This window comes from Eucalyptus grandis, chromosome 11 (assembly GCF_016545825.1).
Source record: "Eucalyptus grandis isolate ANBG69807.140 chromosome 11, ASM1654582v1, whole genome shotgun sequence".
In the NCBI taxonomy this organism is placed as follows: domain Eukaryota; kingdom Viridiplantae; phylum Streptophyta; class Magnoliopsida; order Myrtales; family Myrtaceae; genus Eucalyptus; species Eucalyptus grandis.
In genome coordinates, this window is record NC_052622.1 from 3394063 (window position 1) to 3408154 (window position 14092).

A 14092-nucleotide genomic window follows, 5' to 3' on the forward strand; every position below is an offset into this window, starting at 1 on the left:
CATCTCATCTAAATTGTTTTTTTTATCTTTTACTCACAACCTCAACTCTTAGACTCAATGCCCATCAACTAATGACCAATCTTTTTATTGATATTGCAATTAAGAATAGAAAAGTTCTTTTTTTCTTTTTCCGCTTTACTTTAATTTGTTGAAAAATGTCGGCGAAGCCTGGTGGGACCTATTCCATGGATCCACTCGGAAGCTAGATGCGACAATCTGGTTCCTAGGCGGATCCATGAAATTACGGGCAATTCCCAACTCCAATTTTTTCGAACTGGTCCATAATAGACGGTTTTCGGTTCTAGGATGAGAACCATTCACCGGGACCATGCTCATTTCTACTTACAAATGTATCGATTTTGAGTTCTTCGTGATATTAACCTTATTCTTTGGATAAAAGACACTAGTGATCTTAAATTTAAGGGTTGATACCATAAAAAACCTCAAACCACTACACTTGTGTCAAACTTACCAAAAATCGACATAAATTTCCACGTGAACTTATCATATCAATTGAATTATTGTTATGTGTTATTCAGCTCAGTAATTTTATATAAAAATTTGATAGAAGCTAATTGAGGGTATGTATGTTATGAGTCTATTGGTTTGGAATTTTTGGTGAACAAAAATTTAGTTAGGGTAAATTTGTCACAAGTGTACATTGGTTTTTAATTTTTTGTAGTATTAATCCTAAATTCAATTTGGCCTTTGAAACTTTTTTGTTCTTTTTGTGTTTAATCGGGTATTTTCTTTTTCGAGCTTTGCTAGTATAATAATCTTTGCAATACTGTGAGAATAACAGTTTATTGTGAGTCATAGATTTTTGAAGAAGTAGGTCCCATAACAATTTATTTATTTATTATGTGATTTTTTGTGAATCAGAATAAGTGTCATTTTCATAGTATATTAAAGACTATCACGCAATTATTTCTTTTTTTTTCTTTTTTTACTTCTTAATTTAGACCGAATAAAATGGATGTAGCTACATTGGGCCGGCTCATCCCTAGTGATCTCGACTAGGCCTATCTTGTTGACCAAACTTGTGCCGGTTTGAAGTAATAATGCCTACTCTTTTTCACTCCAAATCGAACCGGAAGATGGACAGGTCAGAGAGAACATTAGAAGCGAGCGTTAAGGTAGAGATCTCTTATTGAAAAGCAACTATTATTCGACAAAAGAGATGATCGACCATTTCAAGACGTTCATACATACATAAGCTTGGAAACATAGAATTTTAATTAAGACAACGTACGACCTCATCTCATCGTTGCATTGAGCTTGATAACATTCTTATTTCATATGTAATCATGTTTATTCTCTCTGAATTAATCGATATGCAGTGCCACCGCTCCTTGAAGAAAGATTAAGCTTGTTAAGTCGAGCTCCGGCCGTCGTGCACCCCCTAAATGACAACTGACCGGCCTTCCGTCTGCGCCTCCGACATCTCCATCTCATCCTGGTGCATGCCCTCGTCCTCCCCCGAGATCTCCTCCAACGACCTGCCTTTGGTCTCGGTCACCATGAACGTGCAGCAGAACCCCAGTATGTTTACGAACGCCAAAAATATCATGGCGTGCTTTATTTTGTGTGAGTTTTGGCTGAGCGTGTAGCTCTGGACCCCGAAGGCTGCGACCAGCGCCCCTGCCTTACCAGCCGCGGCGCTCATGGCGTGGCACGTGGACCTAACGCGGGTGGGGAACAGCTCGGCCGGGAGAACAAAGGTCGTGCTGTTGGCACCTCGAATCGAACCCCTCGAAAAGCTTTACGAAATCTCCGAGGTGTGGCTATTCATTACGTACGCCAAGGTTTAAATAAACCACGACCTCAGCACAAAGTTCATAGCCAGCATTACCTGCGATTACAATGGACGTGATGTGGTACCATTGCGTGTTAGCCTTGTCGAGAGCATGCAGAACTGCTAAACTGCTGGAAACCATTGATAACTTCCTTCTCTCTCGGCTCTTGATCGATAATGGCTCGATCGTCTTTGGTGGTCGCCCTTTGTTCTCCTGTCCGTCTTATAGCAGGAGGTCGCGAAGGAAAGCGACCACGGAATGATGTCCGGATGCTGGCGTTTTGGTCTATGCCTTTTAGAAAACAACGAGGTGGGTATCGCCAAGCATATTCCATCTGAACATCGATATCGCGATTATCGATTCATCACTCGAAGGTTGATTGGCCAAGGGTTGTCTGTGCATGGTTCGTATCAAACGAAGGGGATGTGGGGGCGATGGGATCATCGTAAAAGACAATCTGCTGAATGACTGTGAAAGCTCAGGTCGAGCCTCCTAAGCTGCTCACGACTTTAGCTAGATATTCCAGCCGAAAGCCTCGAAGAGTTCGGCCGGAATATCTAGCCTCGAAGAGTTCGGCTGCGAAAGTCCTCGGCAGAACCTATTTACTACTTTAATTAGGGCGAAATGGTTATCATAGTTGGGGTGAAAGTGTTTGATCGAGACACCATATTATAAGCCTAGTGCAAAATTTTGCGATACGAAATTTGGTATTCTTTGTATTTCTTAACTTATTTCTATACTAAAGATCAATTGTTCACGATTGAGTTTAGAGACAGTCGGGATCTAATTATCATCCCAAAGCATTGGGTTTATGCAAGCTATTTCTTCGGATTGAGTTCTTCAAGTACTTGTTGGGTTGCAATATCACTGTTTTTCTGAAAATTTTGGGTTTTTTTAACAAGTTTTCATCGGCTTATCAATGACTACGTGAGCGAAAATAAGGCAAATTTTAGGATTCCCAATTCAACCAACCCTGTCTTTTTACTCTGGCTAAGGTTGTCGTTTTGAGAGGGATCAAACGTATGCAATGAATTTTGTTCGGAGGGAAATGAGAAGGTGACGGCACCGTTACTCCTTGGAGAGTAACGGTGCCGCCCCCACCACAGATTTTCCCAAGGAGACCGAATTCCTTGAGAGAACCGTGACATTTGGTGGGTCCCACCAAGGGAATTCAATAAAAATAAATAAATCAAATAAAAAACTAAAAAACAGTACATACTAGAAACATCATCAACATAAAATATCTTTACATAGAATTTAGAGAGAAGGATTTGCACGTTTTTATTATAAGACAAAATAAGTGTTGGTTTTCTATTAACAACATTTCTACGATGAAACATTTTTCACACTTGCAATCTCAAATGAAAATATTCATCATTGAACAAAATAAATACAATTATCAAAATAAAGAGTCGAATACCTCATTTACATAGCTTAAAGCCATCACGGACCAAGTTATGCAAAGTTAACTGAATAATCAAAATTAGGATCATCTTGTGACTAATAAAAATAAATTTTCTATTAAATATTTAAGTATATTGAATTTTTATATTAAAATTTCTTACCTCAATGCTTTTTTCTTTTGTACAACCCTACTTTTTACCATGCTAGCCAACTTTCAAATTTTTCTTATTCGGTAATTCTTTAAAATCTCATTAAATTAAGTCAAAATGCATGTGTGGCTTGCTAATTTGACTTTTATTATATTTAGAATTAGTAAAAATATTTTCGCAAGTACTCTACAAAAGAATGAAGTTTTATATTTAAGTAGTCATGCACAGTATTAATGGGCTAAGCAGGAATTTTCATCTTCTTTATGGAAAAATAATTATTTTATTTAATATATGAGAATTTTTATCGTGATTTTTTTTCCAAATTTGTTCTGCTGGTTGCTATTCTCAGGGAATTTATGGTCCACAGGGCATCGTTATTCTCAGAGAATAACGCTACTGTTCTCTTAGCAAGACCCGTTGTTTGGATGTCCTTTGGATGTCCATTTGCATGGAAAGTTCTTCGAATTTTTGGATTACCTACGGATTAAAAAAGAAAAAAAGAAAAAAGAGGAGTGAGTTGTGGAACTGCACAGTTCCTTCCAGCTGTGGAAAGGCCAAGGTGTACAATGTCACAACATCGTGTCACCTATTATTTAGGATTTTCAAATCCTATCAGCTGTCGGGGAGATATAATTCTCACATGACCAGATTAGTAGGTGTGAGTTACAATTGTACATTATTAGTAGTGTTCTCTAAATCATCACATAAACAATAGTTATTCTTCAAATATTTTGAAAATATTATTGAATGAATAATGGATTTCACTCTCTGACTTGTTGATCTCCTGAAGTGTTCGTAGTTAACACCTCCATTTATTTCGCAAGCCTAGGTAATAAATCATACTTTAACAATCTAACGTGATTTCCATTACCCTCGTGTAAATAGTAAGCACCTCAAGCGAAAGTTGATGATAGAAAAGTAATCGATAATTTAATATGACAGAAGTTGATAAGTCACTCCAACTTAGACTGATAACTTCATACGAAAATCAATAATGAAGCAAGAGTAAGTCCTACACATAAAAAAATTGGCGAGTGAATATGAAAATTGCTAATTTACAAAAGCTGAAAAATGGAGAGCCGTTGATCATTTTTGTTTTTTTACTATCAGATTTGTGATACTTAGTGACACTAGAACCCGGGAATATTTATATATTCTTTGGATACGAAGCAATATAACTTAATCTGTAGTGAATTATATGGCATTAGTTTATTTTAGGTATTAACTAAAAAGCGTGTGAATTCATTGGGATAAATGTTCCACGGGGCACCGGAAATCGATTTAAATGGGCAGGTCCACATTATTACTCAGCAATTTCCTGGCAGTATATTCACGAGAATATTCACGGATAAAGCAAGAACGTAGAAATTTCCTTAACAATGTTCCTTATTTGTCTAAGCGGGCGAATTCTCCAACTTTTTTTTTTTTGCTTGGAGGCTACTCTGAAAAGGAATATTATGCGTGACGTACCGAACTTTAGATTAAACGAAAAAAACTTAGGAAAACCACATGGATTGAGTTGCTTATGAGCTATATTCAAGGTCGATTTCTCGGCTTTTCCGAAATTCAAAATGCTAACTCCATAAAATAAGAGTCAGGTGTGTTATTTCTGGGAAAAGTCAATTCACGGAAATTTTTTTCACCGGAACAGATAAGAGCAATAACTCAAATAGCACATAAATCCAATTGAGTAACTACATCGATGAACATGTGAGAAACGTAAATGAGTATCATTTGAGCTCGATGAACCTAGGGATAGTTTGACTCTCGATAGTTTGTGTTTACTTTAGTTGCGCCTTGAGCATTTGTTTCTCTTGTCCTTTCTAATCAAACAGGAGCATGCAAACAATGGAGTTTCTGTCGACTTGAGTCTCCATGACAAGAAAAAACCACAAAGCCCCGAGTTCAATGATATGAGTTGAGATTGGATATGATATGAGTCTCTATCTATCTCCCGTGTGCTTTAACCTTAAACTACATCCACCGGCAATGATACATAAACCGATATAATTGGGAAACTTATCCAATTAATCCTAATTTACTACATGGATAGCATTTTAGTTATAAACTTTTCAATTTTATCAATTTAGGGGCCATTCGTTTTACATAAAATAACTTCCTAGAAAACGTTTTCCGCATTTTCCGATATTCATTTCACGAAAAATGAATTAGTTTGGGAAAATATAAAGGAAAATATTTTCCACTTTTGAGAAAGAGCAAAACATTTTCCTCACTTTGCCTTATGTTATCTCACTCCCATGTTAACCTTTTCATCTTTCATTTTCTTTTTTCTTTCTTCATTTTAAAAATCCATTTTTTAATTCTCTCTCTCTCTCTTTAAGTTCCGGCTTGGCCAATCGTCGGCCATGACTACTACCGGCGACCGGCGACTGGCCACAAGTGAGCCTCAAGCTTGCCGACCTTGGGTGAGCTTGAGGCTTGCCGCTCACTTAATTAGCTTGTGAGCCAAGCGAGCACGCAGTGAGCGGTGAGTTCAGGCCTTGAGTGAGTGCGAGCCTTTGGCTTGCCGATTTGGCGAGCGATAAGCTCAAGCTCTCTCGCCAGTGTAGTGTGAGTTCAAGCTCACCTTTGGCCAATCGCCGTTGTTGCTGTAGTAGCCGACAACTAGCTAAAGAAGAAGAAGAAGACAAAACAAAAGAAAATAAAAGGAAAAATAAAAAGAAGATAAATTTATAAAATAATTTTAAAATCAATTTTATTTGAAATATAAAAATAATTAAATTTTCTTTTAGAAAAGTAAAATAAAAAAAATATGGAAAAATAGTGCATGAAGGAAAAAAATTTCCTTATCGAATAGTGGAAAATATTTTCTGCTTCTTTTCAAATTTCGATTGAATACTTGAAAATAATTAAATTTTCCTTGAAAATAACTATTTGGAAAACATTTTTAGAAACGTTACAATTTCCACAAAAAAAAAAATAGAGCTTTAGTCTTAACCATTTCCATAAAATTCCAATACAGCCATCTTATCCCATTTTTGCTGAAAATTACTGACAAAGCAATTTAGTCACAGCTGCACATCACCGTTAGCGATTTTCCGGCCAAAACTAGCCAAAATGATTATCTTAAAATTTAAATGACAAAATTTAAAAGTTTAAGGTCGAAGTAGATTATATTCCCAATACAATTTATGATGTGACCCAATAATTGCTTTGCAACAATCGAACTAATTCGCAGTCACACTTCATCGTTGAACACGTGAGCGGGTCCGGTCCAGTGCCACGAGCCGAAAAATGCTTCGAATCAAATGCATCGAAACGACGGACAGACTTTTGAATTGATGGGCGAGCTACCAAAGCCCATGAGTTATGCGCAGTAAATTAAGCTTTTGACCATGTGCGGGCTTTCACATAGAGTTTTGGACTAAAGCCTTCCACAAACGTTTGGGCTAGTTCGAAACTATTAATACAAAAACAACTTAAAAAATTGATTCGTGATCACAACGTTTAAGGAGTGCAAAAAAAAAAAAATCTCTCTTACCATTTACAAAAGAAAAACTTTGTTCAATAGATCTCTTTTTTGACGTAGAGTCATCCCATTATACCTAATGAGTCCCACTATATCTAATGAGCTAATTATAATTTCTTTTGCATTGAGATTGTTAGGCAAACATAAGTCCCCCTTCAATGAAGACAACGATTTCGTCGCACTGACCATCAAAAGTTGAATTATTGTTAAGTATACATCATTGAAATTTATGTTCGAAAAGGAAATGATATTTTAACGAACACCGAAGAGAAAATCAAAAGTATGGGTAAACACGTCACCCCACCTCATTCTGTTGCTTCCCGCCTAAAATTCTTCTTGCACCTCTCCTCGAAGCCTCCAATCCCCTCGCCTGCACCTCTCCTCAGCGGCACCTCTCCTCTCTCCTCCCATTGATCCCCATTGATCCTCCCCATTGATCGCACCTCTCCTCCGCGCCTCCCATTGCCAGACTGCCGGAGTCTGTGCTTGCATCCAGTAAGATTAGAGTTCCTCCTCCTCCCCGCTCGCAGTCCACAGTCAGTCAGCTTGTCTGCCGCATCCAGTAAGCATTAGAGTTCCTCCTCCCCGCTCGTAGTCCACAGTCAGTCAGCTTGTCCGTTACCCTCACTTCCGTGCATTTCTTGTTCTTCTGTTTTGCGCACATTCTATCGGGGAGCATTTCCCTCCGAAACGCTCTCTTGGTAGCCTCTAATTTCCTGAGATCGTCCAAAATACTCGAGATTTAGATTTAGGATTTAGGAGAAGATCGTCAGGTTTGGATGGATTTAGGAACTGCTTGTCTGGTAACTGATTTTAGGGATTATGGTATTAGGGAGGAGGATTAGTGTGTTTAAGTGGTTTTTTGCCTCCCTGCCCTTTAAACTCTAAAACAAACAACATCAGATTTCAAAGGTGCGTCATCATTCACCAGTTCATTTCCTTGACATCCAATGGGAAAGAAGACAATGTGGAGCTTAAGTTAGAACTCGGGCTTGCTGGTCATATGTGGTCCTCAGTTTGGAAATGACATATTTGGACCTTCATTTCCTCTGTTTAATAAGCAGATAGTTCAAAAATTTCCCTAAAAACATAGGTTTGGATGAAGTCATAATGGTCTTTGAAGAAAAGTATCTTCTCATTGCTGTGGCTCTTCTTTTCTTATATTTCTGGGCCTTTTTTTTTTTTATTCTAGCAAGTACAGAGAGTTAGAAAGAGCTTGAGGAGTTTGGATGTTTGAGAGCCCGTAATTGCTTTGGAGGGGAAGGATGTATTTTCAACTGCTTGCTCGACCATTGCTCCTTCTAAACTTGTGCTTATTTGTAATATTTTTTTCCTGGATGTAGCTCTTTAAGACCTAGCATTTTAAGACCTAAGACCTAGCATCTGTGAATTAGGAATTATGCTGGATGATTATCTAATTATCTAATTTTAATTTTGAGCATGTACAGATGCTTGGGATGAAAGGTGTATCCAAGCTATCTAGCTTACGGAAGCCAAGTGCCAACACTTTGAAGGGTGGGTCTAGGTGATTTTAATTCTTAAAAATTTAATGGTTAAAAGTTTTTTTTGTTAGAATTAAAGAATATTTGTCTTCCAGCAGGAATGCTAGGAAGTTTATGCACCAGGACCCTATACAACTCATCTCCCTAAAAACTTCCCTAGGAAGATTAGATTTTCCTCTGTTTAATAAGCAATAGTTCAAAAATTTCCCTAAAAACATAGGTTTGGATGAAGTCTGAAGGAAATATTTTTTATGAAGTTTTAAGGGTGGCTTAAAAGCTCATTCATTCAGATAAGTAAGATAAGGTTTGCATGGTGTTAGAAATAGATTGAATCCTAAACCAAATCAATGAGGTAAATACAATACAGAGGTAAATATCATCCGGATTTAGCACTTAGGAGAAGATCCTGGGGATATAGGATGGATTTAGGAACTGCTTGTCTGGTAACTGATTTTAGGGATTATGGTATTAGGGAGGAGGATTAGTGTGTTTAAGTGGTTTTTTGCCTCCCTGCCCTTTAAACTCTAAAACAAACAACATCAGATTTCAAAGGTGCGTCATCATTCACCAGTTCATTTCCTTGATATCCAAGGGGAAAGAAGACAATGTGGAGCTTAAGTTAGAACTCGGGCTTGCTGGTCATATGTGGTCATCAGTTTGGAAATGACATATTTGGACCTTCATTTCCCTCTGTTTAATAAGCAGATAGTTCAAAAATTTCCCTAAAAACATAGGTTTGGATGAAGTCATAATGGTCTTTGAAGAAAAGTATCTTCTCATTCTTTGTGGCTCTTCTTTTCTTATATTTCTGGGCCTTTTTTTTTTTTTTATTCTAGCAAGTACAGAGAGTTAGAAAGAGCTTGAGGAGTTTGGATGTTTGAGAGCCTGTAATTGCTGGAGGGGAAGGATGTATTTTCAACTGCTTGCTCGACCATTGCTCCATCTAAACTTGTGCTTATTTGTAATATTTTTTCCTGGATGTAGCTCTTTAAGACCTAGCATTTTAAGACCTAAGACCTAGCATCTGTGAATTAGGAATTATGCTGGATGATTATCTAATTATCTAATTTTAATTTTGAGCATGTACAGATGCTTGGGATGAAAGGTGTATCCAAGCTATCTACCTTATGGAAGCCCAATGCCAGCACTTTGAAGGGTAGGTCTAGGTGATTTTAATTCTTAAAAATTTAATGGTTAAAAGTTTTTTTTGTTAGAATTAAAGAATATTTGTCTTCCAGCAGGAAGCTAGGAAGCCTATGCACTAGGACCCTATACAACTCATCTCCCATCCCCACCCCACCCTTTGGAAGACCACCACTCTTATGCACAAATTGGTAGTTAAGTGCCAATCCTGCCACATATTCATCCTCGGTGTGAAGCATGATACCAAGGTTAGTGTATGTCTAAATTTGTTAAATAAATAATATCTGTCATAATGCCATAAAAATTGTTTGGTAAAAACTGATTGGTTGCTTGCAGGAATCACGGCGAAGAGTTGCATCAGAAATTAGGCGGCGCAACCCAGACCTCATATTGTTAGAATTATGCAAATCCCAAAGATATGTGCTTGAAAAGGAGAAGAGTAGTGAATTTTATACAAGAGGCCAAGGCCAAGAAGATCAGAGTAATTTTAGGAGATTTACCAATTAAGGTATTTGCTTTGTTTCAATTTTCCATTTTTTATTATGAAATCATAGGGCCAGGATGCCTTTGGTACTATTAATACTTAATGCTAATGCTAATACTTAATGCTATATGTAGAAAACAACAAGACGATGCCTCAAACATTTAGCACCAAAGGAAGTGGAAACGTTTTGTGAGATAGCAAGTAGAGAGGTATATTTGATTGTTGGGCATTACTCGATTAGGAAAATAGATGGGATAAGCCGAGTCTTATTAGCTTTACGTTTTCTTTATGTTTTTTATATTGATGTTTGCTGTTTGCATTAAGTGGAGGTGGATGCTTTAGGTTTGTTCTTCAAACATTTGGATAAGTTTCCAAGCACCAAGGGATCAATACTAGATGCAAGGAATATGTAAGTATTTGATTATTCTGGGTGAAAAAAAATAAAATTACTAACATAAATTTATGGTTTCAGGTTCATGGTAAAAAGAATGATCCTAGCTGCCAAAGACTCTCGTTGCATGGTTGCAGTTCTAGGTGCTGCTCACCTCCCAAGAATTAAGCGCCTTTGGAGGAGGGAGATAAGGAACTGAGCTCAGGACACTAACCCATCTTACCAATCCCAAGTTTATGTATAGAATTGATGTCTAGAATTGATTTCTTTGGAGGAGGGAGGTAAGGAATTCAGCTACTTTCTGCCTGGAACTACAAATTACTCCCTAATTTGTGCTTGTGCTTTAATTAGCAATCCACTAGAGCACTACAGCATACGGATATGGATGTATGATAACAATCAACATAAAGCCCCCACATAAGTTACTCCAAAAAAAAAAAAAACAATCCCAGTGCTTTACTTAGAACATTGGGCACCAGAAAAAAATAATTCAAATAGTTTTTGATCTAAGCAAGAGCTTTTCCGAAAATGATGAGTAGGACCTACCTCCTTTATGACGGCACAAGACAGTGCCCCGAAAACAAGCTCGATGTCATTCCCATCCACGACCAGTTCATCATTCACCTTCCCACAACAGACCACAAAATACCCCTTCAAAGATTTCCCCCTTCCTCACCTGAGTAAAATGAGCAAAGACTAGCAGAAATTTAATCTCAGAAAGAGCTTTTCGCAAAATGATGAGTAGGACGTAGATGTTTTATGAGGGCGCAAGACCCCCAAACAAGCTCAATGTCATTCCCATCCACGACCAATTCATCCTTCACCTTCTCCGAACGGACCACAGATAGTCCTGCACGGATTTCGGCCTTCTCACCTGAGTAAAACACCCGAGTAAAATGAGCAAAGAAAAAGATTATTTTCAGTTTCATCTAGACCCACATGATAAGTAAAGTGAAAAAAACAATAGGGGTGGGCAAAATCATCAAATGATTTGATTTTGGGAACACTTGTTATCAGAATATAAGTCCAAACCCAAAAGCCAAAGTATCCGGCCCGAAGCCTGCAGCGTCCATTCGGTATACACACGCCTATAGCACAGGGCTATACTGATTCGTTAAACATGAGAAGCTAACAGACAAAAACTGCACACACTTACTGTGTAAACAATCATCAAGAGGACCAACAGAACAGAATAGCCCACAAGCTATCTCTAGCTCTCCTAATGACGTGAAGCTATTCATATGCAGAACTTTACTTCAGAAAAAAGACCTCTTCACTTCGAATTTCCATCGAACATCCATCGAACATACACCGCAAGATTCCAACTTTTGGACTAGATTCTAACCCTTGATGGGGAAGTGAGCGTACACGCAGCGCATGCATAAAAATTCTTGTTTATGCATACAAAAAAAATTTAAGTTTTTTATGGATGTCTTGTACCTGTAACCCTTGGTGACGCCGGTGATGAGGTTCTCGACGTGGCTGAGGGCGGTCCGGATGGCGGCCGAGGTCTTCCGGGTGCCGAACTAGGCCTCAATCCTGAGCTTCCTCTTGCCGGTCTCCTCGTCCTTTATCAGCTGGAAGTCGAGGTTGAGGTGCTTGAAGTTGCGGGTGAGCTTGCCGCGGGGGCCCTCCACCTCGATCATCTTCGCGGTCACCTTGATGGTGACGCCGTCGGGGATGTCCATTGTCTCCGAAGAGAGGATCGTCTTCATCTTCGCTTCGGGCGGCGGCGGCAGCGGCGGGTGGCTCTGCTAAAACCGCACGGCTGAGAGAGACTAGGTTGTTGCTTCGCCTCGAAGCCCTAGCAAGCGTGACAGTGACTGATTTTTATACTTGCATGGAGAGAAACTCTTAAGATCAAAATTGGGCAGGACGTCGGGTACGGCCCGGAACGCCAGGCCCGAAGGCTTTTCTTTCCGGGCCAATCCTGCCCATGAACAGCTCCTGGGCCAGCACATGCCCAGTTGCCGTCTCTCTAAAAGAGAGGGCCCGTTTAGTTCAGCTTTTGGGGAATGCATTTGCCAAAATGCAAATACCTTTGGGTGAATGAGGGTTTCCGAAATGCAAATATCGTTTGGTAAAATTTGCATTTGTAAATTACTTTTATTGAATTAAAAAAACAAAAAAATTTCTATTTTTCTTTTTTGAAATCCGACCATCGGACCTCCAGAACCGGGCGTGTAGGACCGGCCGGATCTGGCGGCCGGATCTCGCGGTTGCGCGACCTCGGGTGGCGTGCCGCCCGGGGTCGCGCGACCTAGGCGACCGGGCGACGTGCCGCATGCGACCCGGTCGACGGTCGCTGGGTCGCGAGCTCGGGCGGCGCGACCAGGGTCGGCGACCAAGTGATGGGCGCGACCCACGACCAAGGGGTCGCACGACCCGGCGACCAAGTGACGGCCGCGCGCGCCTCGGGCGCCGTCGCCGGGGTCGCGCGACCCAGGCGGTCGTCGCTCGGGTCGAGCGATCCAGCGGTCGATGCCGGGTCGCGAGATCCGGCGTCACCTAAGGTCCGGCGACCCCAGGCGACGGTCGCCGGGGTCGGGCGACCCTCAGGCGGCGGTCGCCGGCGCACGCCATCCCTTCGCCGGTGGTCGTCGGCCTCCGATCAGCGGCTTGGAGAGGTTGGAGAAGATGAACAAGAATGGCAGAGCTACTTGCATTCCCGGGATGCAACTTGCAAATGCACCTCAAGAGCTCCATTGGGCTAAAGGCCTTTAGACTCCTTTGGAGATGCAATTGCATCTTGCCAAAGTTGCGCAAATACGAACCAAATGCGTTTGCATTTGGCCAAAGGACTTTAGAATCCAAATGAGCATTTGGAATGCTGAACCAAACAGGCCCAGAGTGTGAAGCCCGAAATGAGATGGATGTGTTCGGGCTCTGCGGTCTGGAATATCGTTGGGCCCAATAAGGAGCCAGGGATTAGGGGTTGGGCTTGGGCAATTAATATGGGCCTCATTGGAACTGTGACTAAGTCCAACCGTGCAATTACACGTGACACAAAAAAGTTATTGAGTAAATCTTGATACGGTATGGGAGTACGACTTGAAACTAGGGGTGTGCATGGTCTGGACGGGCCGGGTTCCCAGCCTAGAACTGGGACGCCCGCTAAGGACCGGTGGTTTGGCTCTTGGAATCACATCGAGCTTCCCAAAAATCGGAACCGCGATCCACTCGTTAATTGTGCGAAACAACTTTGATTTTCACCGAAATTGCTGGTTCTTTGCCTCACCTATTCTTCTTCTCCTCCTCTTCCCGCTGCTTCTTGTGTGCTTGCTTTTTGCCCACTAACTGCTTGGCTTTTTGTCAATGACTTTTCTAGGATCGCGACCTTTGGTGTGATTGGCATGATATTAGATTACCCACTTTAATTAATTTTTAATTATTTGATTTGGGTTAATTATTATAATTTGGGTTTGTTAATTAGTAATTTCAATTTTTTAATGTTAAAAATTAATATATTATTATAATATACTGGGTGAGCGAGTGGACGGATCCGCCCATGGAACCATAAATTGGAACCTCAGTTCTTTTGCACACTCCTAACTTGAAGAGCAGAGGAAACTCGAATTTGGTACTACACAACACCACCGGCTCGAAACCAACATGATTATTGACTTCACACGTTGTCACCTATAGGACTTGTTGGCACTATGAATCAAATATACAATATTTTGGCAACAACAAGAAGATACGGCAAGGTTCACCAACATGAATAGACACTACG

The 14092-nt window shown here is 40.2% G+C and overlaps 1 protein-coding gene across 1 annotated transcript; it reads right to left on the reverse strand.

The window, feature by feature from the left end:
- Positions 1-7144: 7144 nt before the first annotated feature.
- Positions 7145-12098, reverse strand: LOC104426989 (60S ribosomal protein L9-1). The gene is given in 4 exon segments (XM_039304682.1): positions 7145-7389; positions 10984-11035; positions 11142-11233; positions 11765-12098. Coding segments are annotated over 4 exon segments (699 nt in total). The 5' UTR covers positions 12075-12098.
- Positions 12099-14092: the final 1994 nt, after the last annotated feature.